The following is a 23,961-nucleotide window of genomic DNA, read 5'->3' on the forward strand; positions in this document are numbered from 1 at the left end:
CAAATACTTCTCTAAAGAGACCTTTAAACTAAGTCAGTTTCCAAAAATAATAGGTCTAGCAAAATGATTTCTCTTTCTGACTTTAAGGTAAGAAAACAGCGTGAAGGAAAAGGGATTAATCAATTAATTTAAGTTTTGTCTTTGTTCTTTAGTTGAACTGAAAACCTCAAATGAAAAATGTTGTCATTCCATATTCTACCTGCTGTTTTAAATGTAGTACAAGCCAGAATAATTCATCCATAGTTAAAACTTGATTTGGTAAATACATTCAAATGCAATTCTTGTAACTCTCCTCCTACCCAAGTCCCTGTTTCCTTTCCAAGTGAAATCCCAGTGAAGCTGGCCCAGTCTTGGCAAGACCCTTCATTGACAATGCTTCTTTTTAACAGGTATTACTCTAGCAAAGTCTCTGAATTGTTTTAATTAAATATTTCTGGAGTACCTAGCATAACTATGGCTTTTCATCCTTAATGTCTCTGCAGCTTCATCCTAGATTGTGAGAAAGAGCCGTGCCCTTTGCCCCCTTTCTATGCCACCTTTACTGGCATTAATGGTGTTAGAGAATCCCCACTGAGGTCTCTTCACTGGTGCCTCCCATGGAAGATACCTGAGCATTGTTTCTGTGGCCTCTTTTGGAGAGGGTTCTTTTGTTCCTTACAATCTTCAGAGCCCTGTTCCTGGCATCCCAACCTGTCCAACAACCATGGTTCACCTCAGCCAGGGACACAAAAATAAAGCAACCATAGCATTGTGCTAATTTGCATCCCCCAACAGGAGGGTCCTCAAAGCCACCCCAGCAGACAGGAGGTGGCTGAGCCTGCAGTGCTGCTCCTTGACTGCCTTCTGGCCGGTGGAGTGCCTTGGAACCTGCTCCCAAAATATTTCCTGAGAAAATCTTGCAACACCAGGCAGCATTACCCTCCGTCGGTTTGGAGGGGTTTTATCTTGTGTTTTGAGCATCCAGGGTTTAGCAGAGAGCAAATACACAGTTTAGGAGACTCAGAGGGGATTAGGGATGAAATTAAAGCAAAAGCAAGGGCTGTTCTCAGTGTGTGAGGTGATACCACACCTGAGGACACAGAGGCTGGGGATAGATAAACCACGATGGCTGCTTAACTCCTTCCTCTGGTTTTTACTGCACTGAACAGCCAAGTGCCCTCAGCACCTGCAATAACAGAAGATACTCCACACGACTTAAAATCAATTTTGTCTCACTACTGCACCAATCTTTAGCTGCTGCCAACTGCTTACTTCAGCTTCAACTCCCACCAATGAGCTTCCCAAGCTGCCTTGGTGGGGCAGGCAGTGTTGGTCATGCTGCCTGCTCCATGGTGTTTGGTAAACATCAACAGCTTTGCATCTCCAAGGATGTCAATGGGTCGTTGGTCCTGCAGAGCTTTTGGCACTGCAGAAGTCATCAGCAGCCTGGGATAAATTCATCTGTCCTGCTGAGTGCAGGATGAGCCACCAACCCTACCAGATGTCAGCAAGGTTGCAGGTGAGCTCTGGGGCAGTCAGCTGGTGAAAGGCCACCAGCTTTCCTGCCACAGGGATTTGTGCCAGCCGGTGGCCTGTCACCAGGATGGTGGTGGCTCACACAAAGCATGGCCATGCATTCCTGCAGCACTGGTTTGGGTGGGACAGCTGCTGCAAATCTAACCAGAGAAAAATGCCAGTTTTACTCACAACAAAGCAGAGACCCTGGCATGGGTCTGACCTGTCACACACTGTCAGCCCCAGCTGTACTCAATCATTTGGTCCCTTAGGAATTACTGCAAGAGGAGCAAAGCACTTAGGAAGGCAGGACTGCGAGGGTTTTTCTAGGTTGTTTCCTCTAAAGCCTTTTCCATGCCTGAGGAGTCAGATTCTGCCCTGCTGCTGTCAGAGTGACATGGCCAAATCAATGGAGGTGGTGGGGGAGCCTGGCAGGCACAGCGCTGTCAGTAGCCGGGCACCAGGAGGTGCACGCATGAGAACGGCATCCAGTCCTGCAGCTGCCTTGTGGGAATCAGTGTTATTTTCCTACTGCTTTACTGCCTCCATGACAAGGCAAACAAGGGGGAAAAAAGGCTGGAGAGGGCTAAATCTCTCCCTTCCTTTTATTTCATCCTTTCACAGATTAAAATCCTTTCACGCGACTCCCAAGCTGGGGAAGCAAATGTGCCGGACTGAAACATGTAATGAGAATGAACTCCATCCAGAAAGTGGGGGGAGGGGAAAAGCAGAGAAGGGGTAAATTAGAGAAGAAATCTTTTGGATGCAGGCAAACAGGTGGGGGATTGTCTGGTCTGTGAAGGCAGGGTGTCTGCAATCTTTGTAGCGATTAGATTTAATGGGACAGACACGTTTCTCTCCTTCACATCCCCTCCTCCTCTCAGCCCGAGGGGGAGAAAGGAGGGAGGTGGTGATGGGGAGGTGGCAGGGGAAGAGAAGATTTGAAAGACTCTTTGACGTCAGCCCTGCCCTATAAAAAGCTGGCAAGGAGCTGGAAAGCAGACAGCAGAGCTCGTGGAAGAGCAAAGATGCCAACCCCGAACATCTCCACCTCTGCAGCCAAAGGCTTCCGCAGGGCGGTGTCGGAGCTGGACTCCAAGCAAGCCGAGGCCATCATGGTAAGACAACCCTACCCCACTTCTTTCCCTCCCCCTCCAAAATCCACAGCCTCTTCCATAGCTATAGGCAGAGGCAGACAAGGATAGATGGACCAACACTTTGTTTGTGGGACTTCCCTGACATGGGCACATCCGGGCGCCAGGCTGGCAAAGGGAAATTACTCCAACAGTTCTCTCCACATACTGATACATGTGAAATGAAAACATGTAAGGGGGTGAAAACTTGAAATAATGAAACCAACTCAACCAAAAGTAAGGTGAAAAACCCACAGACTTATGGCAAGAATAGTAAGGAATTCCCCCGTGAAAGGCAATTTGAAGATCTTAATGATTTCCAGGTTTCAAGGCATTAAACTGCAGAGATTTCACCTTTTCTAGCATAATAAAAAAGTGGGCCTGTCATTTCAGACAGCACACAAGGCACAGGCAGTTTAACTTGTTTGTTCATGGCTGCTGTATCCAGTTTATCTCCCAGAACATCCTTCCCCCATTTCTGTTCCCAGTCCTCCTTGATGTATTCTCAGCCCTGTGTTTAGCCCAGGGAAAGCTCCTGCACACACCAGGTCTGAATGTGTCAGGGAAAGGAGAGGAGCATCAACATCAAATGCCTTTAGAAAGCCAAGCCTAGCCAATCCATCAGACTTGCTGTAAGGACAGGGACATTTCAGCTCTTAACTTTGAAGCCTTGCCAGACAGGATGAGCTTGAAGACTCCCAATATCGGATGGTCCTGTGGGGCAGAGATGTGGATAGGCAGCAGGTGACAATGCAGGAGCCAGAGCAGCCAGTGGCAATGGACCTTAGGAATAGAGATGGGTGAGGTAGCAGATATGTCTGGCAGATACCTGCAGTGTGACTCCAGTGGGTCACTTTTAGAGCTCCCCATTTCTCTCCCTTATACCTACCTGTTGCCTTTTTCACCCACTCTTCTCTTAACCCTGTGCAATGCTCTGCCTCACTAAGATCAACCACTACATTGGCAGAAAGGTGTTTTGGACAGTGGAGTTTGCTGGAAAAGAAGGGAAACATTTAGAAAACAAGGAGGTAAGCTTGCTTTCTCTGATAAATGGAAATCAGGGAAGGCTTCCCTCTCACGCAGTCATTTTCATTCTGCAAAATAATGAACACTTGAGTGGCCCTTGAAAACCTGATATTTTCCAGGCAACTTGTAAAATCAGTATTTGAGATGCTCAGTGTCTGGAGAAGTGAAGAGTGTTTGGTTATTGCACCCTCTGGGGTGCTGCTCTGTGTTTTATAAAAAAATGGGCCACTGAACATAGGGGCCAGGGGAGTTCACGTTCAACAAGTGGGCTGACAAGAGTGAGGCAACCTGCTTGGGGTGAGTGGCTCCTCCAGCCTGGAGGGTACATAAAATCTTAGCCTGTGATTGTTTTTGAATGAAAATTTTCAGAAAAGGGAAAACAAATAAAATTAAAACTTTGCCCTGTGAGGATTGCTCTGAGAGTTGGATGCATGAAAAGCTTTTCTTTTGCTCTCACCTAGCACAGATGATCTCCACAACCCTGCCTTCTACCAGGCAGGAGGCATGACTCTGCATTTGTATGTGACATGGCATGTCCCCGGCCCTTGTGTTGTCACTGTGACCGTGGGTGATCTGCCCCACAGGCATCACCCACCATCACATCACCTCCGGCAACTCTGAGGTGTTCTCTTGTCAGGGCAGCTGCAAACTCAGGGGAAAATCCAGACCTTTGCAATCCCAGAACTCCTCTACACCAGCAGGTATTTTACATGTCAGCTGGGCCAGCCAAACATCAAACTCCATAGAAAATTCTTTGGTTGCATATTAAGTTCTTCTGCTGCTAATAGTTTTTGCAAGAGACCCTGGGACTGTAGCTGGGGCAGAGTTTGGTTACAGAGCCAGGCAGGAGACAGCCATTGGAGCCAAAATAGCAGGAAAAAGCACCCAGGAAAGCAGGGGTGGGACATTAATGTCCCCAGTCTTTACAATCCTTCCTGATTGCTGTAAATAACGAGCTGGGGGAAAAAAAGCAACAAAATCGCTCAGAACACAGTATTTTTAATGTTAATATGCAGGCTGGGCACTCTGACTAGCAGCAGATTTGAGGAAAGAAAAATGAACAATCCCTTCATAAGAGGTGCAAACTAACCTTCAGAAGAGGTGAATGAGTCAGGCCCTGGTTAGGCAAATAAATGCTTTGCAAAATCAAATTACAGTTCTCACTGTACCCAGATATGCACTCAGAGAGGGAGTCTGCAATGCAATTCGGAATATCATATAATGGTGCCTTTGGAAGAAAGAAGGCATTTATCATGAGATCAGTTTGGTTATTATATATGCCACATTCCTAATTTCCAGCAAAATGAGCATAAATGTGAGGAGCAGATTTGAGGACAGTGGGGTGGGGAACATGCAGCCAGGCGGCTTCATCTGGCAGAGGAGGCAGCAGGCAGCCAGATCCCCCCCCCAGCCCTCTTCTCTCAAACAAAATTCAGCCTTTTTTTGCTTTGCTTTGATTTCCCCCCCCAATTTACCCACTTAAACTATGCCATCATACAGCTACAAAACTTCCAGGACTCCTTGACAGGGACCAAAGCCCCCACCCCTGCCTGCCAGGGGCCACCAGCCCCAGCACGTGTGTGGGACTGGTTGAGTCTGCTTCTCCTGGTGCAGCTTTCCAGTCACCCAACCCTGGCATTTCAAACCCCACCCAGCTGGATTTTAACCTGGTTTACACCCTGAATATGAGGGTCTAATTTCCCTCCTCTCCCCTTCTCCAACCCAGAAGTAAAATCCTGCTGCACCTGGGGGCACAGTGTGACAAAGCACCCTTGGGTAAAGAACTGCCTGGCTTGGCATGGCTGTGGAGCTCATTTTCTGTGGCTGGCACAGGGCACAGCTTGCCCTGCTTATTGCAGGCACATTAAAGTAAACACCAGCTTAGCTTAAAACACTGCAGTGATGGAAAACACACACTTAAAGCCATACACATGCTCACAAGATTTTTAAAGTTGTAACTGAGATCACCTGTTAGATATCTGCTCTCTTTGGGCACGAATTCCACCAATTCAGACAAGCAGCAGCAGGCACTTATTTGTTAGAAGGTGTTTTTCTGTGGCCTGAGGAATAAAGGGTGGATCTGGAAATATCATTTTGGAGGGGTATCTTTACTGAAACAGAAGCAGATAGAGGTGTGTGGGCTGAGTTTTTGAGGCTGCATTTAAAGTGTCAGCTTTACACCGCCAAAGCATCCAAGAGGATTCTCACAGGAAACATGAGTTACTGATAGTGGGGTTTGAAAATCAGAGAGAAAATAAACTTTGTAGTCAGTCAGGCTGTCTTGTTTAAAGAAAAACACTCTTAATTTTCACAAGGTAGGGAAAGCACTGCTTAGTTAGTATATTAGCATGTTCTAAATATTTTCAGTGTAATCTCAGGGAAAACTGCAGCCAGTCCCACTCTGTGAGCTTCGGTGCTGCTCCAGGTTTCTTTTAGCAAGCTCTGGAGGTTTGTCATCTGGTTTGGGTCTTGAACACTGAAAACTGGAACCAGATGCATTGCCTCTGAATAGAAAACTGGTTGTAAAAAGACCAAGAACAAATAAGTTGGTATATGAGCTATTTGTATAACAAAAGAAACAGCAGTGATTGAAATAGTTCGTAGTTCACTATAAGTATAAACAGGTGTCCTGACATGACCTCAGGCACAGAGTTGCATTTTAGATTCAATTCCAAGTAACAGAAATCTGCAGGAGTTTGTTCAGACAAAATAAATCTACAGATAAATGGGAGGAATTTATTTTCTGGGGTATATGGTTGTGGTTTCAATTACATTTCAATGGATAAGCATCTACTTAATGTCAAAAGTAAATGTCACATTGGATCCTGGGAGCAGTTTTGCTAAGCTGCCCTGCTAATACACCTGCAAACAGTTCCTGTTTCCTAGCCAGGCCACAGCTGTGGTCTTCACCTGTGCCTCACAAAATATCTTTTCTCAGATGACCTCAGGTTTATCTGATGTCTCTCCACTTGCGTTCATCAGACACCTGAAAACCACACAAGGTTGTTTCTGGGTTTTGGTTTTTTCAGAAGATATTGAAAACTGCTGCTAGAGGAGGTGAGGGGAGAATCCTACTCTCCAGTGATGCTAAAAAGATATTTTACACAGATTTTTTTTCCCCCCAAAAAATTTCACATTTCTGAAAGTTCAGTTCCAAAACCTCAGTCCTCATGAGCAGATCTTCCTCTACAAAGCTAGGCAAGTCAGTCCAGGCTTTCCCTGCTTCCTCTGCTGACACATACCAGTCACATCTCATCCAGCTGCTGGGAATGCCTCTGATCTCCTGCACTCTGTGAGCAGTGTTTATTTATTTCTGTTCTGCCTTCAGTCTCCACGGTTCATTGGAAGACGTCAAAGCCTCATTGAAGATGCCAGGAAGGAAAGAGAGGCTGCGGCTGCAGCCACTGATGCTGCAGAGGCCACAGAGACCATTGTATTTGAGGAGAAGGATGGGAGAGCCATGCTGAACCTCTTCTTCATGCTCAAGGGAGCCAAGACTTCACCACTGTCCCGTGTCCTTAAGGTATTTGAGGTGAGTACATTGGTACTCAAGGAACACACTCCAGATTTCATGACTGGGCTGTGAGAATCATCACTTGAGTGTAATAAAGAAGCCTCAGACTAGGTCTGCCTGCTTTAAATTATCAGCTAATTGTCTGGTATCTCTAAAGTCATGCTTTGCTCATGGCTCAGTGTGTCCTCACTTGCCATCACTAAAAAGGAGGCGTACCTCTGTCTTGCAGTGCTGTTAAGCTCTGGCTTTAATTTTGCTTAATTATTTTCAGTTTCACACTTGAGTCCACACCCTTATGGTTTGTAGTGTACTCTGACAACCCTCCCCACTGCTCAGCACTTCAGGCACAGGGCTCTGAACCCACATTCAAAGCAAGCTGTGTGCCCTGCCTGTCTACAGACCAAACTCACCTCACTTGTGGGTCATTACCACACTGGTCCTCAGTCAAATAGTTACAGAAACAACTTTGTTCTGGGTGTAAAACTGGCATATGGATTTCAAAATTACCTTCTCTATTCCGATTCACATGTTAAAGGTTCTGTTGGTTCCCCTCAAGAGATGCATCCTGTTTATGCCTTTAATACAAGAAAACTGGTAACTGAGCTTTTCCCCCCTAGCCAGCAGTGTAATGTTGTATTATATAGGATCTCAGTGCCATGAATAGAAAGACTGACATAAGTGCTGCCTATTTAAACAGTAATCCAAGCATGACATCTTGCATTCATGTAGTGAGTTTTCATCCAGAATGATTCAAAAGTGTTTTGCAAACTGAGGTTCTGAGATGTGTTTTATCTACAGTAGTTTAATTTCATTGACTTCAGCAGTGAGAGGAGAGGACAATTTGTTCCTATTAATCAGTCACGTGGCTTGTAAGGGGCCTCTGGAGGTCTCTACTCAGAGCATGTCCAGTCACAGAAGGTTGTTTGGCGCTTTGTACACTATACAGCTACTTAAAAACTGTAAACATACAAAAAGTGTGTTTGGGGGATAAGCATTTCCCTTTGTAGGGAATTCTAGGGCATTCTAGCTATTGTAGGGCATTCTAGCTATTCATTGCCCATTTAGTATTACCTCTGATAATCTTATGAGAAACATTTAGATCTTCAGCAATTACAATTCCTCTATGAGGACTGTTGAAAAAAAAGCTGTTTTCTGGGCAATATATGGTCCTCGTCTCAAGACTGAAAGAACCTTTATGACAAAACTTTTCAGACAAAACCCATGTGTTGTGTTGGGGTCTGCTCCCCAGAACACACTGATGCCAGATAAAGCATGACAAATCTGTCAGTGTAATATTCAACAGGCTGCGCAGTGGGTATGAAACAGATGTGTAAGCTCTTGTACTTGGTAGATTTTATGTTATGCTGCATTTAAACTCTGTAATTTAAGCAATTTTTAAAACATCAAGCGAGAAGCCGCGGCAGCTTATGTTCAAATATTGTTTGTTTCTTCCTGGAGCAAAAAAGCTGTTTGAGCTTGTCACAGAGAGAGCTTTAAATATAATAAAAAGACAAGCATGTCAAGTCCCAACAGAGGAAGATTCATTTCCCAGATCCCTCTGGCAATGCAGGTACAAGATATGAAAGCAGACGGGCATAATGACATTTACCTCATCATGAACCAGGCTGCAGGGAAGCTGGTTTCACTCTTCTGTATGTGTTACATGCAGCTGAAGCACAGGTAATGCAATCACAGCTGTCAGATTAATGCAAAGGTATCGATTGTTGAGGGGACAATGTAATAGTGAAGTTGGTAGGTACATTAAAAAACACCATCCTAAATTTAATTTACCTGTGGCATTGCATCTGTTCCTTCTCATCTTTTTGCCTCAGATTAACAAAAGAAATCATGTCCCTTCCTCTATCAAAGGTCCTGCAGGAACTTTGAGAAGGTTGGGTCATTGCCTAGTGCCTTGGGCTTGTACTGCCAGTTCTCACTGAGCTATAGAGAACAAATCTACCAGGGCCCTTTGCGAGTCTACAGACATCATTTTGCCTCCTTATTCCATGAGGGAGGTCAGTTCCTACAGCGAGCCCAAACGACTCCAGTGCTGGTAGCGAGCCCAGAGCAGCGCTGGTGCGGGCGAGCCGCGGCAGCGCCGCGTTCAGCACCACGGCCAGCGCCGCGCCGCCGGCCCGCCCGGGCAGCGCCCGACCCCGCGGGGACCCGCCGGGACCCAGGGGGACCCAGGGGGACCCAGCGACTTTTTACGGAGCAGAACCCCACCCGCCACAGCCTCGGGAGTGCCTGGGGTGGGAAAACGTAACGTGGCGCTCTGCCACACCAACTGCGTGTCTTGGTCTTCCTTGACAAGGTGGAAGTCTTCTGTTGGTAGTTATAGAACGGCCCCTTTGTGCAGAAGGAAAAAATGTGGAATTAATGGGTAAGTGTCAACAAGAAGGAATCCGTCCCAGACCGGGATTGTCCCTCCTGGAAAAGAGAAGGCTTCTAGGAGACCTAATTGCAGCCTTCTAATATCTGAAGGGGGTCTAGGGGAAAGATGGAGAGGGACTTTTTACAAAGGCACATAGTGTCAGGACAGGGGGCACGGATTCAAACTGAAAGAGAGTAGGTTTAGGTCAGGTAGTAGGAAAAAATGTTTTACTGTGAGGGTGATGAGGCACTGAAATAGGTTGTCCAGAGTTGTGGATGCCTGGGAGTGTTAGAAGTCTGGTTGGATGGAGGTCTGAGCAACCTGGTCTGTGAAAGTTGTCCCTGTCCATAGCAGGGAGGTTGGAATGAGACGATGTTTAAGGTCCCTTCCAACCTAAACCGTTCTATAATTCTGTGTCCGTATGGACATCTTTGGGTAGTAGCAGAAGGTGTTTCAAATGTTGCTTAATTTTTTTTTCTTCTTTTCCATGTCTCAAAAGACATTTGAAGCTAAAATTCACCACCTGGAGACCAGGCTTAGCCGAAAGCCCCGTGAAGGGATTGCTGAGCTGGAATACTTTGTGCGCTGTGAAGTCCACAGCTCTGACCTCAATACTTTCATCAGCTCCATCAAGAGGGTAGCAGAAGATGTGAGGACCACTAAGGAAGACAAATGTAAGGAACTTTACAAACATTTTCACTCTTGTGGAGAGGCTGAGCTTTCCCTGAGGAAACAGGTTGGAGGCTTTGTTATTCCCAGTAAAGGGGAAGGGTTGCTGTATGCTGAATTTGAGCAAACCAGAAGGAGCTGCCTCTGGGATACCTGAATCCTGAAAGTAATTTCCCTGCTTGTCCTTTTCTCAACAGACTCCATTGTCCATAGAACAGTCTTCTGGTAAAAGATTGAAAAAAATTGAAATAGGAGCTTGAATTTGTGTGCTTTGCTCACACCTCTCCTCATGAGTTCTCCATCCCTACTCCAGCATTTTGTATTATAAATACAGTAGTATTGTATTTTGTATTATAAATACTACAGGTAGTTTTGTACCTATGTGTTAGGACCTCTGTACAGATTCAGCACTAATCTACAAGACACTTCCTGTGCCATCCTATTCTGAAGATAGAATTATTATTGTAGAATAATATTGTAGGAGAATATCCCTAGAGAACTATGACCAGCAGGACCTCTGGGTGTTTTTTTAATGTGAATCACTCAGTAAAATCTAATTTTCATCTTCTTTAATTTTGCCACAAAATATTCTGCTGAGAGATGGGCAAGGAAGTAATGACATGCAGATCATGGCATTGCACATGACTTTACGAAAAGAGCACTGAGTTTGTGAAACTACTGCCTGAAAGTAGCTGTGCCATGTTGTATGTGTACATTTGGCACACCAGATCAGGTGTATCTTATTCAGCCTCAGAGCCCCTTCTTTTTAGGGAATCTTCACTTCCACAGACAGACTGTTCCTTTCTCTCTCCCCATAGTTCACTGGTTTCCCAGAAAAATCTGCGAATTGGACAAGTGCCACCATTTGGTCACCAAGTTTGACCCTGACTTGGATCTGGATCACCCGGTGAGTCAGTCTGTGCACCCTGTCACACTGAACTCCTGAGCTGTGCCACAGAGGCAGGGAGCTGAGAACATCTACTGGTGCAGCTGACCGGGGGACCGGAGTGTGACTGCCACCTTGAGATACGTCTCTCCAGCCAGTGATGTATTTTCCTGGGTGAGAAACTTTAGCAACTGATTAAAAGTCCTCTCTCTGTTCCTGTTTGTCACCACAGGGCTACTCTGACCAAGTATATCGCCAGAGAAGGAAATCAATAGCAGAGATTGCTTTTCACTATAAGCAGTAAGTCTCCTTCCTAACATTCATGTGGGGATAATGACATGTCAGCGGACCTATTGGGAAGTCATTGTATGTCACCTGTATGACACTTCTCTTCCTTTATGTTTTGTCTCCCCATTCAGCTTTTCCAGCTCCTTTTGTGTTTCTCTTCTTTCCTTGCATTCCAGTCTCTCTTTGATTAAAAAATATCTGTCATCATTAATTCATACATTGGTAAGGATATAGTAAGAATAAACCTCCTGTGTAACAAAAGCCAGATATATATCCATCACACCTCAAACTCCATTTGGAAATGTAGCATCTCTTTAGAATGGCATCTAGTTTTGACTTCAGCGTTTCAAGTACTGAAAAAGATACCCATGCCCAGAAAATTTGTTCCAAAGGTTCGTTATCCTGGTTGTGAAAAAATGTGAGTTTTATTTCTAAGCTAGACTTTGATAGCTTTAGCTTTTGCCCAATGGATCACACATGCCTTTCATCTGCTAGATAAAATACTGCTATCAGATTTTTTCTTTTTTACTATGAGGGTATTTATAGGCTAAATGATTCACCTCCAAACTCTGCTAAATTAAACAGATTCCAGTAATGTTCTCATCATTGTTTTATATAGATTTAAGACTATGCCTTGTACTCTTACTTAATACTTCTATTCTGATTCATGCAGTGATAGCACTCAGCGTATTCACTACAACATCAAACAGAGTCTGATATTCAGTTAGGTTTGTAAAATATTCCCTTGATCCTATTCAGTGATGCTACCTTTCACTGTAGCATTCTCTCTCTGAGCAGGACTTTAAGTGCTGAAAGCAGATTACAGAAATTATGTGGGTCACCTGTTTGAGCTACCCCTGCAACTGGTGTGATCCCAGCAAGGGTTTCTGCTGTTGGTTCTCATGTACTTTGCCAATTTGAAGCCCAGAGTCTGGACACTGATGGTTTTATCCTGTTCAAATACTAAACACACAGAAAGTCCCTGTGCCAGAGGAAGAGCTCCAAGTGACACAGGGTTAAATACTGTCCTAAGATGAGGCTCCAATTTAATAGGTCTTCTCTAACATCTCACCTGCAGGTTAACACTTATGAGACACTGTGTAGCATCCCTTCAGGAACTGTGCTTTACAACATATACATATGTCATTTGTTCAAACACAGAAAAGAAAGATTTAGGAAATACAATTGCTAACTATGATGAGGAAAAGCAAAATTGTCATTTCGTCAATGCCCATTTACATCAATGTTGAAATTTTATTTTCCTGCCATCCTTAACCTTATTGACAATATATTTTTTCTGCAGGTCAAATGCATTTAGTTTTCCTTATTAGCTGCTTTTATTTCCCAGCCACTGGTTAATTATTAGAGACATCAGCTCCCTGAAATTCAGACATATGAAATGAATTTTTTTTCACACACAAAGTCTTTCAATTTTTTCCAGAGAAACCCTTTTTTTTTTTTTTCCCCTGGTAAATATAACACCTTCTAAACTCTTGCTCATCCCTTGTCCATTAATAATCTCTGACTAGACTCATGCTTTTCTTTGCGTCTATGTATTTGTTGCAGCTGTACAAATGACCAAGTACTAAGGCTTTGTATTTCCTGTCACCCCGTTGTTTGGTTTTTAAAGAAGATTTATGAGCATTATGCAGAGCTTCTCCAAAGTGCTTCCTTCTCCTAGGGAAGAGGAGCCTGGCTGGGGCTCTGCTCAGTAATGGTGCCTTTGCCTTGCAGTGGGGACCCAATCCCTCACGTGGAGTACACGGCGGAGGAGACAGCTACCTGGTGAGTGCTGATTCCATTATTAGTGCTGATTCCATTATTAGTGCTGATTCCATTATTAGTGCTGATTCCATTATTAGTGCTGATTTCACTAGTGCTGCTTCACCACTAGAAGCTGGGAATCATAACCCAAACATTTAGGGCATGACCTCTTGAAAAATGTGTCAGGACCACAAGCATCCTACTTAATGGCTTGTTATAAAAACCACTTTCCTGCTGCAGCCTCCAGCAGTTTCCTCCAAAGAAGCCTCCCCACAGAATAAGGTAGACAATTTGAAGCCCGACTTCTCTAAGGGTCCTGACTCAGTAGCAGGCTCCAAAGAAAGAGCAGTTATCACAGCTGCAGGAAGAAATGTGAGGCCCACGGTGAATATCTGTGTGGTACCTCACAGGCCTCACTTAGGAAAGGACTCCCTTTGAAGGTGATTTTTTCCAGGAGTGTTGCTGCAGGAATGTTTCTGAAAACAAGGCCAGGTCATATGAGCTGAGTACACAGGCTTCTCAACAAGGTCATCTGGTTCTATTGACTGTCTTCACAGTGCAACTTCAGGAGTTAACCTACTGGGAATATTTTCATTCCAGCTAATACCTTTCATACAGTCTTCTGACCTCCAATTCAGAAATAGGTCTGTGCAGACACAGACCTGTGCTGCCTTTGCAGGTTCATTTGAATGAGTCGCTTTGTGTTTACATACCTCTGTCAATGTGCAGAGACATAGACTTAGGTGGAGAAAGGCAAAAGGACATGGAGCTAAAAGACATGAGTCCCTGATAATGCATAGCCAGAGTGCAGGAGAGGACTGGACACATTAAGCACTGAGTGTCTGCCACCTCTCCTCCTGAAGGAAAGAGGTGTACAGCACCCTGAAGAGCTTGTACCCCACCCATGCCTGCAAGGAGTACCTTGACGCTTTCAGTCTACTGGAGAAATTCTGTGGCTACAATGAGAACAACATCCCTCAGCTGGAGGAGGTTTCCCGCTTCCTGAAAGGTGAGTATGAGCCCGGGAGACCCAGGTTCAGGGTCTGCCAGTGGGGCCAGCTGCAGATGGGAAACCTGAACCCAAAGGAGTAGTGAGTGAGCTGAGATTGAGGTCTGAAATAAAAAATCCTGAGATTTAGGAGGAGAGCTGGTGCCTTGGGCATTGCTCACGGAGGATGGAGGTAGAGCCCAAGTGGTGGGGTCTGCAGCTAAACACAGCGGGCTGTGGCTGAAGGGCAAGTCTGTGGTCAGATCCCAGTGAGCAGCTGAAGATCAGGTGCTGTTCCTAGGAGAAGCAGATAGATTAGGCCGGTGTAGCCCATTAGCTTCCAGTGCTGGGGGCAGCGGCACAGCCCGTGGGCCGTGCAGCTCGCACAGTCGCTGTGTGCTGTTCCAGAGAGGACTGGCTTCCAGCTCCGGCCGGTGGCTGGCCTGCTGTCAGCACGGGACTTCCTGGCCAGCCTGGCCTTCCGCGTCTTCCAGTGCACGCAGTACATCCGCCACGCGTCCTCACCCATGCACTCCCCTGAGCCGTGAGTATCACTGGCCCCACGGCCTCCCTGCCTGCAAAGTCCCAGCCAGCAATCTCCCTTTTCCTCAGCAGACACACTCTGCCTGCTGCTGACTGTGCTTTCCTCCTTTCCCCCTCCCGTCGGCAGGGATTGCTGTCACGAGCTGCTGGGGCATGTCCCGATGCTGGCTGACAAGACGTTTGCCCAGTTCTCTCAGGTAAAGTGGTGTCTGCTTTCCCACCTTGAGAGGTGGGAATCCAAACCACCTAAACCTTTCTTCCTCTTATTAACCATGAGTTCTAGTGATGGACCAAGACCCTAAATACTGACTCTCCAACAAAGTGGTTTTAGTCTCAGCAGATGCCTGGCACTGCAAGGCAGCAAGCAACAAAGTGGTTTTAGTCTCATCACAATGAAGTCCCAGCAGATGCCTGGCACTGCAAGGCAGCAATATGTATGGTCTTGAGCCAGTAAAACAGAGCAATGAATGTCTAAGGCCCTCAGTCCTGATGTTTGTCCCTTTTCTTCTCTTCCTAGGACATTGGGCTGGCGTCTCTGGGAGCGACTGATGAAGAAATTGAGAAACTAGCAACAGTAAGTTTTCCCCTTTGTTGGATGGGGGGCACAACACCTCCAGCAGTGCTTCTGTGATATCAAGGGGACTGGTCCAGTCTGGTATTCCAAAGTTTGCAGGCTCAGAGCTCCCACCCAAGCTGCCCCATGCTCTTTTCATGATGACTGTGCAGAGCAGAGATCAGTTAAACAGCAGAGCTCGCTTGCACATTAACCCAATTTTCTCGGGCACCAGTAGTATCACCAAGCATCGTATTTCCAACAGCAGCACTGCTGGGACTCTTTGGGATGGGATTAAATGACATCTGCTTCCTTTGGCTCTCCCTCAGCAAGGTGACCTGTCCTGCTCCAAGGACACCAAGCAGCAGCATCTCACAGCAGATGGAACAAGCCCAGGGACACAGACTCTGTCCTGGTGTAGCAGCAACTTAGTTTAGCACTTTTCTCTGCAGCAAAGTATGGACAGGGGACAAAGAGGCAGGTGCCTGTTCCTTTAATCAACCCCAGACCCTGGCCATGATGTAAGGGCTCAGAAATGACAGGAACATTAGGGTGAGGAGCTGTGTCCCTCAGGAATTTTTCTTTTTCTTTTCACAGCTTTACTGGTTTACAGTGGAGTTTGGGCTCTGCAGACAGAATGGAATCATCAAAGCCTACGGAGCCGGGCTCCTCTCTTCCTATGGGGAGCTCATAGTAAGTCCCACCAGAACCTGCATCTGCTTTAGACCCTGTAGAGAAAAACACCTCCTGCTTCTGCACAATGACTTTCCTCAGTCTGATCTCCACCTTTGCCTATCCCATATGTGCTCTCCAATCCCCTTGGTTTCACGCTGGATTTTTTCTGCCGTGTTCACAGCACTCCTTGTCAGACGAACCAGAGGTGCGGGACTTCGACCCTGATGCTGCAGCTGTTCAGCCCTACCAGGACCAGAACTACCAGCCTGTTTATTTTGTGTCTGAGAGCTTCAGTGATGCCAAAAATAAATTGAGGTAGGACTGGGCAATGAGAGAGATGCAAACAATAGGAGATTAAGATGTTATATATTGAAATAGGGCTTGACATTATGGCTGCTTTCAGTCCGAGTTTTCAGAAGTGCTCTGAAAACTTTGATCAGGTCTTCCAAAGTAAAGTAGTTCTCCAGATCCTACAGGGAACATGCTACACATGAACAGCTCTATCCAGGGGAAAAAATTAACTTCTGCCACCTAGGCTTGTTAACATGTGTTACTGGACCCCAGATACTATCTCACCATGGTAATTGGGCTTCCCAATCCCATGGGACTGCAGACAGCATGGTAAGGGTCAGCTCTACCCACAAGCATCTGCTCAGAAGAGCATTTTCTTGGTCATACCCAGAATTGTCCACAGGAGGAAAGCTCAGTCCTTGGACTGCTTTGATTGACAGAGGAAAACTTTGCCTATACCACTTTTATCCTCACTTAGGAAAGAGACAGGATGAGGCGAACATGACGTACATTACTTTACAGTTCCTGCAAGAGGGGTATTTAACATAAATAACGTGGTGAGGACTGCTATATTTCAACTTCTGCTTTTATTACCCTCACTTGCACTGTTCATGCAACCTGGAGTCCAGCTGCTCAAGAGCAAGCACTGGGGGAGCCCATGCTCACACAAACACACTAGGCTGCTTTAAAAAAACCCAACTGCTGCCTAATGAGTCATAAAAAGGGAAAATACACCACATACACAGCCAAGATTAGGCTAGAGGGTCTTGACTGTGACAAGCACTGTAAATTATCCTCTTTAAGGAGCTCAGAGACCACACAGATGCTGCTCTGTGAGGTGAAAACATTAAAAGCATCGCCCCTTTTGCATTACTGGCAGCTGCCACCACGGGCCTGACTATCAGTGTTACACTGGAGAAAAGCCTCTTTTCTCAGAAAGGACACACTCCCCCAGTGCCCTTCCAAGCAGCCATGCTGTATCTAGTTGCTTCCAAAGGTGTCAAGTGAGCACACCCATTTTGGAGGGCAGGTTTCTAGCCATTAGCAGCTGTGCTACGAGCCCTCGCCGTGGCTGCTGACATTAACAAGACAGGTGAGCAGGACTTTGCCTGGCAGAGCTGAGAGGAACCACATCTTTTAGGAGGACAGTGTGAGTATGCAGAAACCTCCTTTGTTTATGCTTTTTCTCATTGTCTTCCCGCAATGGCATGGCAGCTCCCTGCCAGCGCCAGCCTGCGCCTTGGGCCGTGTTTCCCCTTGGCCCTCTGTGCTGTGTTTTCCTCCAGATCCCTCAGCTTCCGGCCTAGCCATGGAGAACCAGCTGGAGGAACATCTGTCTGCATCTGGAAGGGCTGCGCTTCCCCAGCGCTGCGCCAGAGCAGACCCGCGGTAGCCACAAGAGGGTAGCCTAAGCTAAGCAATCCAGGAGCGAAAGGGTGAAGCCTCAGCCGAGGACAGGAGCACGCCTGTTGTTAGCGCTGTTTGTCCCCTCATGTTCCCAAGCTTTTCCAGCGTGAGACTGCAGCCATAAGCACCTAACGATAGATTTTCAGCTCCATAGTCACAAATGAAGAAACCCTACCTTGTCAAGTATATAAATCTCAGTGCTGGAAATGAATGTGGGCAGCTTTGGGGAAATCCTACTCTTGATTTGCTTTCACTTGACCACATACTTCTCCAGTAGAAAAGCAGCAACAAGGTCTTGCTCTTGAGAGAGATCAGGTGGAGTCAAGCTCATCGCTGAGATTCAGGCTGCATTTGGCTTTGGGTACAGCAGTGCAGCTTTGCTGAAGCACAAGGCTCTGGTGACACTATTCTCATCCTCTAGATCAGGTCTGAGCCACTGCCTGTCAAGTTTATCCTTAATATGCCAGACAGATAGTTCCCCCCTCCCCAAGCAGAGATTAGTCAATAAATGCATGTCAGAAAGGATTTAGTAATATACTGTGATAATACCACAGGCTTTCCCTGCAATTAGCTTCTAAATCTCCTTGGCCTTTCTGAAAAAGGAATTGCAGCAGAGGATGCCTGGCAATGGCCATGGAGGTGACCGGTTTGATGTACCCTCCTGTTTGGTACAGAGAGAGAGCCACAGACAACTCATGGTGTTCTTGACAAACAGAAGGGATCTCAACTACTGCTGTAGTGGAGCTGGAAAGGTGGAAACTCCGCCTGGAGGCATTAAGCTGTGGTGATCTTCCTGGGTAAATGGTGCTGAGTAGGAGGGAGAGTCAGGACGCACCTCCTGTACCCATCCTTCTGCACCCTTCCCTTGCAGGAGCTACGCGGCGCACATCAAGCGGCCCTTCTCGGTGAAATACGAGCCCTACACCCACAGCATCGAGCTCCTGGACAGCCCCCAGACCATCTGCCACTCCCTGGAGAGCGTAAGGGATGAGCTTCACTCGCTGATTAACGCGCTCAATGTTATCAGTTAATACAAGAACTGAGCCATTTCCGTCCCCTCCCTCTCCCCAAAGCGCCCGCCCTGCCCTCACCTGCTGATAATTCCTACCTGTCTGTCTTCTCCAAACATTGGCACTGCTGCCTGTCACCACGCGACCCCAACAGCTTTCCACTTTTGTGTGTAGGGCCAGCTCGGAGGAGGGCAGCGGGACGCACCCGAGGCCTGCTGGCTTCTTGGGGAGCTTTTGTATTGACTGCTGGAAGAGGCTTAGCAGATACAAAAAAACATGGCCAAGCTAAAAAGTTGAAGTCAAGAGCTGTGTGCTAAGCTCCTGGGTGCAAGGAAGAGGAGAAAATCTAAAAAAGAAAAAAAGAGGAGCAATAATTTTTTTTTGAGCAATAATTTTTTTTTTAATTGCAATTTGAGAGAAAAATTTAATCTGCCTTTTTTTTTTTTTTTTTTTTAATCCCCAAAGCAACTCCATGAGTCTTGTTCTTAGTTATCCTAATATTACTATCACCTGATGCAGCTCAGGTGTGTGACTAATGCTAATGCTATCGCTGGCCATTTGCAAGGAAGGTAAACATCTGGTTTGGATGCTCAAACCCAGTTTCATGCAGTTTTCAGTGTAGATATTAATGGCTTGATCTGACCCAAAGCTCTTGGTTTTCCTCCCCCTGCTTTTGCCCTTCTTATCTTCTTGCAGGCTGTCTCATAACTTAGCGGTTTGCTCAGAAGTTTGGCCCAAGGTTATGCAGCTGTGCAGTATCAGAGCTGGGCTTGGGATGTGTGGAGGCTGCTAAACAGCTGTGGGGGACAGTGAAGGGGAGAATTACACAGAGTTGTTTGCATGATCATTTATAACGTTTCTGTGCCGGCTTTTGCTGTCCTTATCCACAATATATGATTTTTATAATTTTCTCTTTAAAGAACTGCAAGACTTGGCAGTGAAGTTTTGGCTATTAACACGGCTAACATTGTTCTCCAGTGTTACTTCTACTGTGGCTCAGTCATAATAGTTTACAATCCATTACTCTTTATCCCATTTCAGACCTCCACATATATGTGCTTTACCCCCAGTTCTCTCAAATTTTAACTCCTTAGCTACTGGTGGCACTTAAGTCTCCTGCCTGCTTCAATCTCTCCTTTCTGTTTCTTTTCTTATTTGACCCTTCCTCCTAAATTCCTCCTAAATTGCTTAAAAGGCCATTACTGAAATCAGCAGTTTGACACCAGATCTAGCTGCTTTTCCTCAAGCTGTTCCTTCCCTTCGGATTTTTCTGTAAACTGATAAAACTACTGAGTTAATTCAGTCATTGTCATTTTAGAGCCCTTTTTCCAAAGCTGCAGCAATGATTTCCCAATCTGGGTGGATCCAGATCATGAGTTGTAACTCTCAAGGCTCCCTTAAGTGCTGTAACAATTTTTCATTTGGGTTCTTCAGATATTACTATTAGATTAAGTAGCTGGAGCAAGCTATGCAAGACTAAGGCAGGCTAGGCCATAGTTTAGTATCTAGCCATGAAAATCTTACTGGTGACTTCAGTAAAACAAACTTTAAAAAAACCCCAAAAAACAAACAAAACAAAAAAAAAAAGAGAAAACAAACAGGCAAACTATAACAATTTTGTCTGTATAGTTCATGTATGGGTTATGGTCCTGTTAACAAGAGCAGTGCCACTTTGCTGGTCTTCAGGTTGCTGTTTCTCCTCTCCTTTGGTAGTGTCCAGCTCCTGGCTTGCTGGCCATGAAAGCAGCAAGGATGCTCCAAACCCTGCAGCAATGCCAGGCTCCTGATCAGGACCGTGCAGGAAGTCTCTCTGTGGAGCCATTCGCTCTCTGATCTGGCCTCCAGAACTGTAAAGGTCTGAAGGGGATCATCTCTAGGTCTCCAAAACACTTCACAGTCATTATTTGCCTTCTTAAATATCTAAAATTAATGCAGTTTTTAAAAAGACTAAACTCATTAATATGGAGCGATAAGCCAATTTGGAAATCCTTGCAACTGCACGAGACCTCAACTCCTCTGCCTTGCCTTGGAGTTTGCACTGCTGCTCCTTGACTCTGTCAGTTGCTGCTTTTTTGAGGAGCTGTAGTAAAATCTGCTGCAAAATCTGTAAAATCTGTCCTGCAAAAGTAGAAAATAAGCAAGACTTGCAGCATAGTCCAGCTCCATGAGAATGCAAGCACACAAACAGATGTGCTGCAGCTGGGGGAAGGTGTGCACCAGGAGGGTGGCACTCCCTTGCTTTTGGGGCACGAGGCTGAGCTGGGGCAAGCTCTGAGTGCAGGGGCTGGGGCTGCACAGGCCCCAGAGGCCCCTCTTTGGGCCATACTCAGTGTCTCTGTTCTTCACAAATTTGTGACAAATTCCAGAATTTTTTGGCCCCTTATGGAGACATCTGAAAACATTAACCCATTTGTATTTACTATTACCCTCACCTATTTAATATCTTAGAGGATTTATCTTATTAGTAACTTGATAAGTCCCCTTTCACTTTATCTCTAAGCCTTGTTCCTTTTTTATCTGTTTTCAAATACATTACTTGGCTCCTTATTTCATAAACTATATATGAATTGGATCCTTGCTCTCTCGTTTTACACATTTTTCTTATGCTGCTTCTTCTACCAGAGCATTGCTTTCTTCTTGCTTTCTTCTTTATCTTGCCATAATATTTTAGGCTCTTAGACATAGGGCCACTAAGAGACAGGCTATCCAAACAAAATATGGTAGAGTTGTAAACCAGTCCCTAATCTATCACTGCTTTTAAAGCTACTGATAGCGAGGTTAACTTTTTAACCCATAACTTTGGATATTGACCTACAATTGTCTTTAGATTATTTTTAATAGTCTGACTCATTTCTTTCTACCATTCTGGGTGATTCCAGCTGGTAGGGTTTATACACCTTGCTTACTCCTCAGGCTAGTAAATAAGACTCAAATTCTTCTCTTAAACCCCCTTCCCAACCTCCCCTCTGTTCATCTTATCCTGTCTCAGGTGCTGTTCCACACCTATGAACAATTTTCTGTAACAGCCTTGCTACAGTTCCAGCAGTTGTATTCCTTTTAGGTGGAAGAACCTCAGCCTGCCCAGGAAAGGTATTTATTGTGGCAAACAGATACAGATTTGTGACCGTTTATTGGGGTGATCCCTTGGCACTATTTGTCTCAGTCTTTAGTTTAGCCAATGCAGCAGAGTTGGCAACTTTCTTTTACTAATCCACTTTTGCACACCTTATGCAGTTTTTATTCATGTCCTATGTTTCTTACTTCATTTGAGGCCAAGTATAAACTCTTTGCACTCTTTTGAGATTACCTTACACTTTTTATGTAGCTCATTATGACAATTACCTTAGACTGTCATAATCAGCTATGTAAAGAAGTGTAGGATGCTCTTATTCAACTGGCCACACTAGTCATCCCATCTTTTTTTAGCTGACACCTGTCTGGAGCTGCAGTAAACAAAGTCTGGGTTAATTTATCTACTTGCTCACTAAATTACTTCTCAGTATTGCTTGTAGTCTTCATATTACTTTAACATCATTTACATATATTTTATTCCCACTCTCTTTCTTTGCCTGTAAAATAGAACTCCAGTTTTCTTCATAGGTGTCCCACCATGTGCTTGCCATTGCTTTTCTCCCCACTATGCAACCAGTATTTTGTTCTACTACCAGATAGTAGCTGTCTGTAGAGAGATGTTGGTAGAAGGGTTTGACATCTACTCACAGACTGTAAATTCCTTGGCATGATCCTTTCTCTAATTTGCCCACTATTTGTTCCCTCATTCCACTGGTAGGAGTGTCTTGGGTTATTTTTCCTCTTTGATCAAATGTAGCACTCTCATGAGTGTGCAATACCTTTGGTTCATTCCTGGTTTCCTTTCAAAGGATATCCACATCAATATCTATTTCTTCCCTTTGTGTGTAAGAGCAGAGTAAGAGCAGACTGGGGTACAACGGCACTATCAAGGGAAAAAGCCTCAAACTCCATCTGCCTCTAACCAGGTTTTTTCATGGCCAAGGAAATTTTGGTCCAGCCACTGGAGAGGATTCATATGCTACTGGTATCCATTTTCCTCCTCTATTTCCCTGTAACAGCACTGCTCCCACAGTATCAGCTCGTGTTGAAATTCTTGTTATGAATAACTTTCCCTTAACTGAGAATTTGAGTGCAGAAGCTTTTCAAGCAGCTTCTTTCATGTCAGATAAAGCACTGTCTTGGTCTTTGCTCCAGCTCCCTCCCTGATTCTTTTCCTGTCATTTCCATAACGCTCTGCTGCTATTAGCAAAGATGGATACACTGCCATAAGATACTAGCACAGCTATAGATATGCTGCCATGAGAAATTAAATTCTCCCAGCACTCTTCACAGTTGGGATTGATTAGTGGGAGTATTTATTTCACAGAAAGCTTAACCTTTCTATCATTTATCCATCTTCTTGTTTCACCAGTTTCAGAGTCCAGGCATTTAACTTGAGATTGTTTTAATTGTGCCATATTCAAGTTGACATTAAATACTGTTAGGTCTATTAATTTTAAAACTCAGCTGCATCTCTCTTCTAGCTCTTCTTCTGTAGCTGTGGTTCCCCAAATATCATCACATAAGGCAATCTCTTTTCTTTGTCCCCCACAAACATCATTCAAACCCTTTCCTCACACGAGCATGTGCAGCAGGGCAGGTGCTCGGCCCTGTGGGGTGCAAGTAAAGGTATCTTGTTTGTCTCTTAATGTGAAAGCAACTCTGTCAATTGCTTCTTCCCCTGCATTTTGCCATATGGAAGCTTAGTGTGAATCGTGGGGGTGCATTTGTGCCACTACCTCTCCTAACTCATCTGCTGTCCAAGGAGCCTGACTCAGCCTCAGGGCTGCCAGGGACCTTGGAGCTACCTGTGCTCCACTGGGGGTGGTTGGTTGGTACAGGGTATCACGTCCTGCTGCTCATATCCACGACATTCAAGCAGGCCCCTATCAGTTTACTAAAGACTCCATCTTCCTTGATGGACTTATGGACTGGTAGTGATTGTGCTGATTGGATCCTTGCCGTACCATCCTGCTGGGCAATTTGATTACATGCCCATGGTGGCAAGATTAAAGGTTTACCAAGGAGGTGCCCAATGTACAATGATAAAAGCTGGTGAAGCACACGCTCTAATCAATTTACCACTTAATCCACATTTAATTCTAAATATCAGCAGTTTCTCTACTGTTGTGCTTCCTTTCAGTGGCTTCATATCTGCAGCTACCTGCCTTGGTATAATTTTTTTTTCCATTTTAACAGCTACAACAGTTTGATCTGCCATACCCATCTACCCTGGGACAGCATTTGGAGTCTTTGTGGGATAGGCTGCTATTC

General features: G+C 45.3%; 1 protein-coding gene across 1 annotated transcript; it reads left to right on the plus strand.

The window, feature by feature from the left end:
- The first annotated feature begins 2,519 nt into the window (after positions 1 to 2,519).
- TH (tyrosine hydroxylase) lies at positions 2,520 to 18,992 on the plus strand. The gene is made up of 13 exons (XM_039728429.1): positions 2,520 to 2,612; positions 6,982 to 7,185; positions 10,041 to 10,215; positions 11,029 to 11,117; positions 11,329 to 11,396; positions 13,119 to 13,169; positions 14,012 to 14,157; positions 14,545 to 14,680; positions 14,807 to 14,876; positions 15,197 to 15,253; positions 15,830 to 15,925; positions 16,089 to 16,222; positions 18,477 to 18,992. Exons 1-13 carry the CDS (start codon positions 2,523 to 2,525, stop codon positions 18,634 to 18,636), a joined length of 1,476 nt encoding a protein of 491 aa, XP_039584363.1. The 5' UTR covers positions 2,520 to 2,522; the 3' UTR covers positions 18,637 to 18,992.
- Positions 18,993 to 23,961: the final 4,969 nt, after the last annotated feature.

Source organism: Passer montanus, unplaced genomic scaffold (genome assembly GCF_014805655.1).
Source record: "Passer montanus isolate IOZ18808 unplaced genomic scaffold, ASM1480565v1 scaffold65, whole genome shotgun sequence".
NCBI lineage: Eukaryota > Metazoa > Chordata > Aves > Passeriformes > Passeridae > Passer > Passer montanus.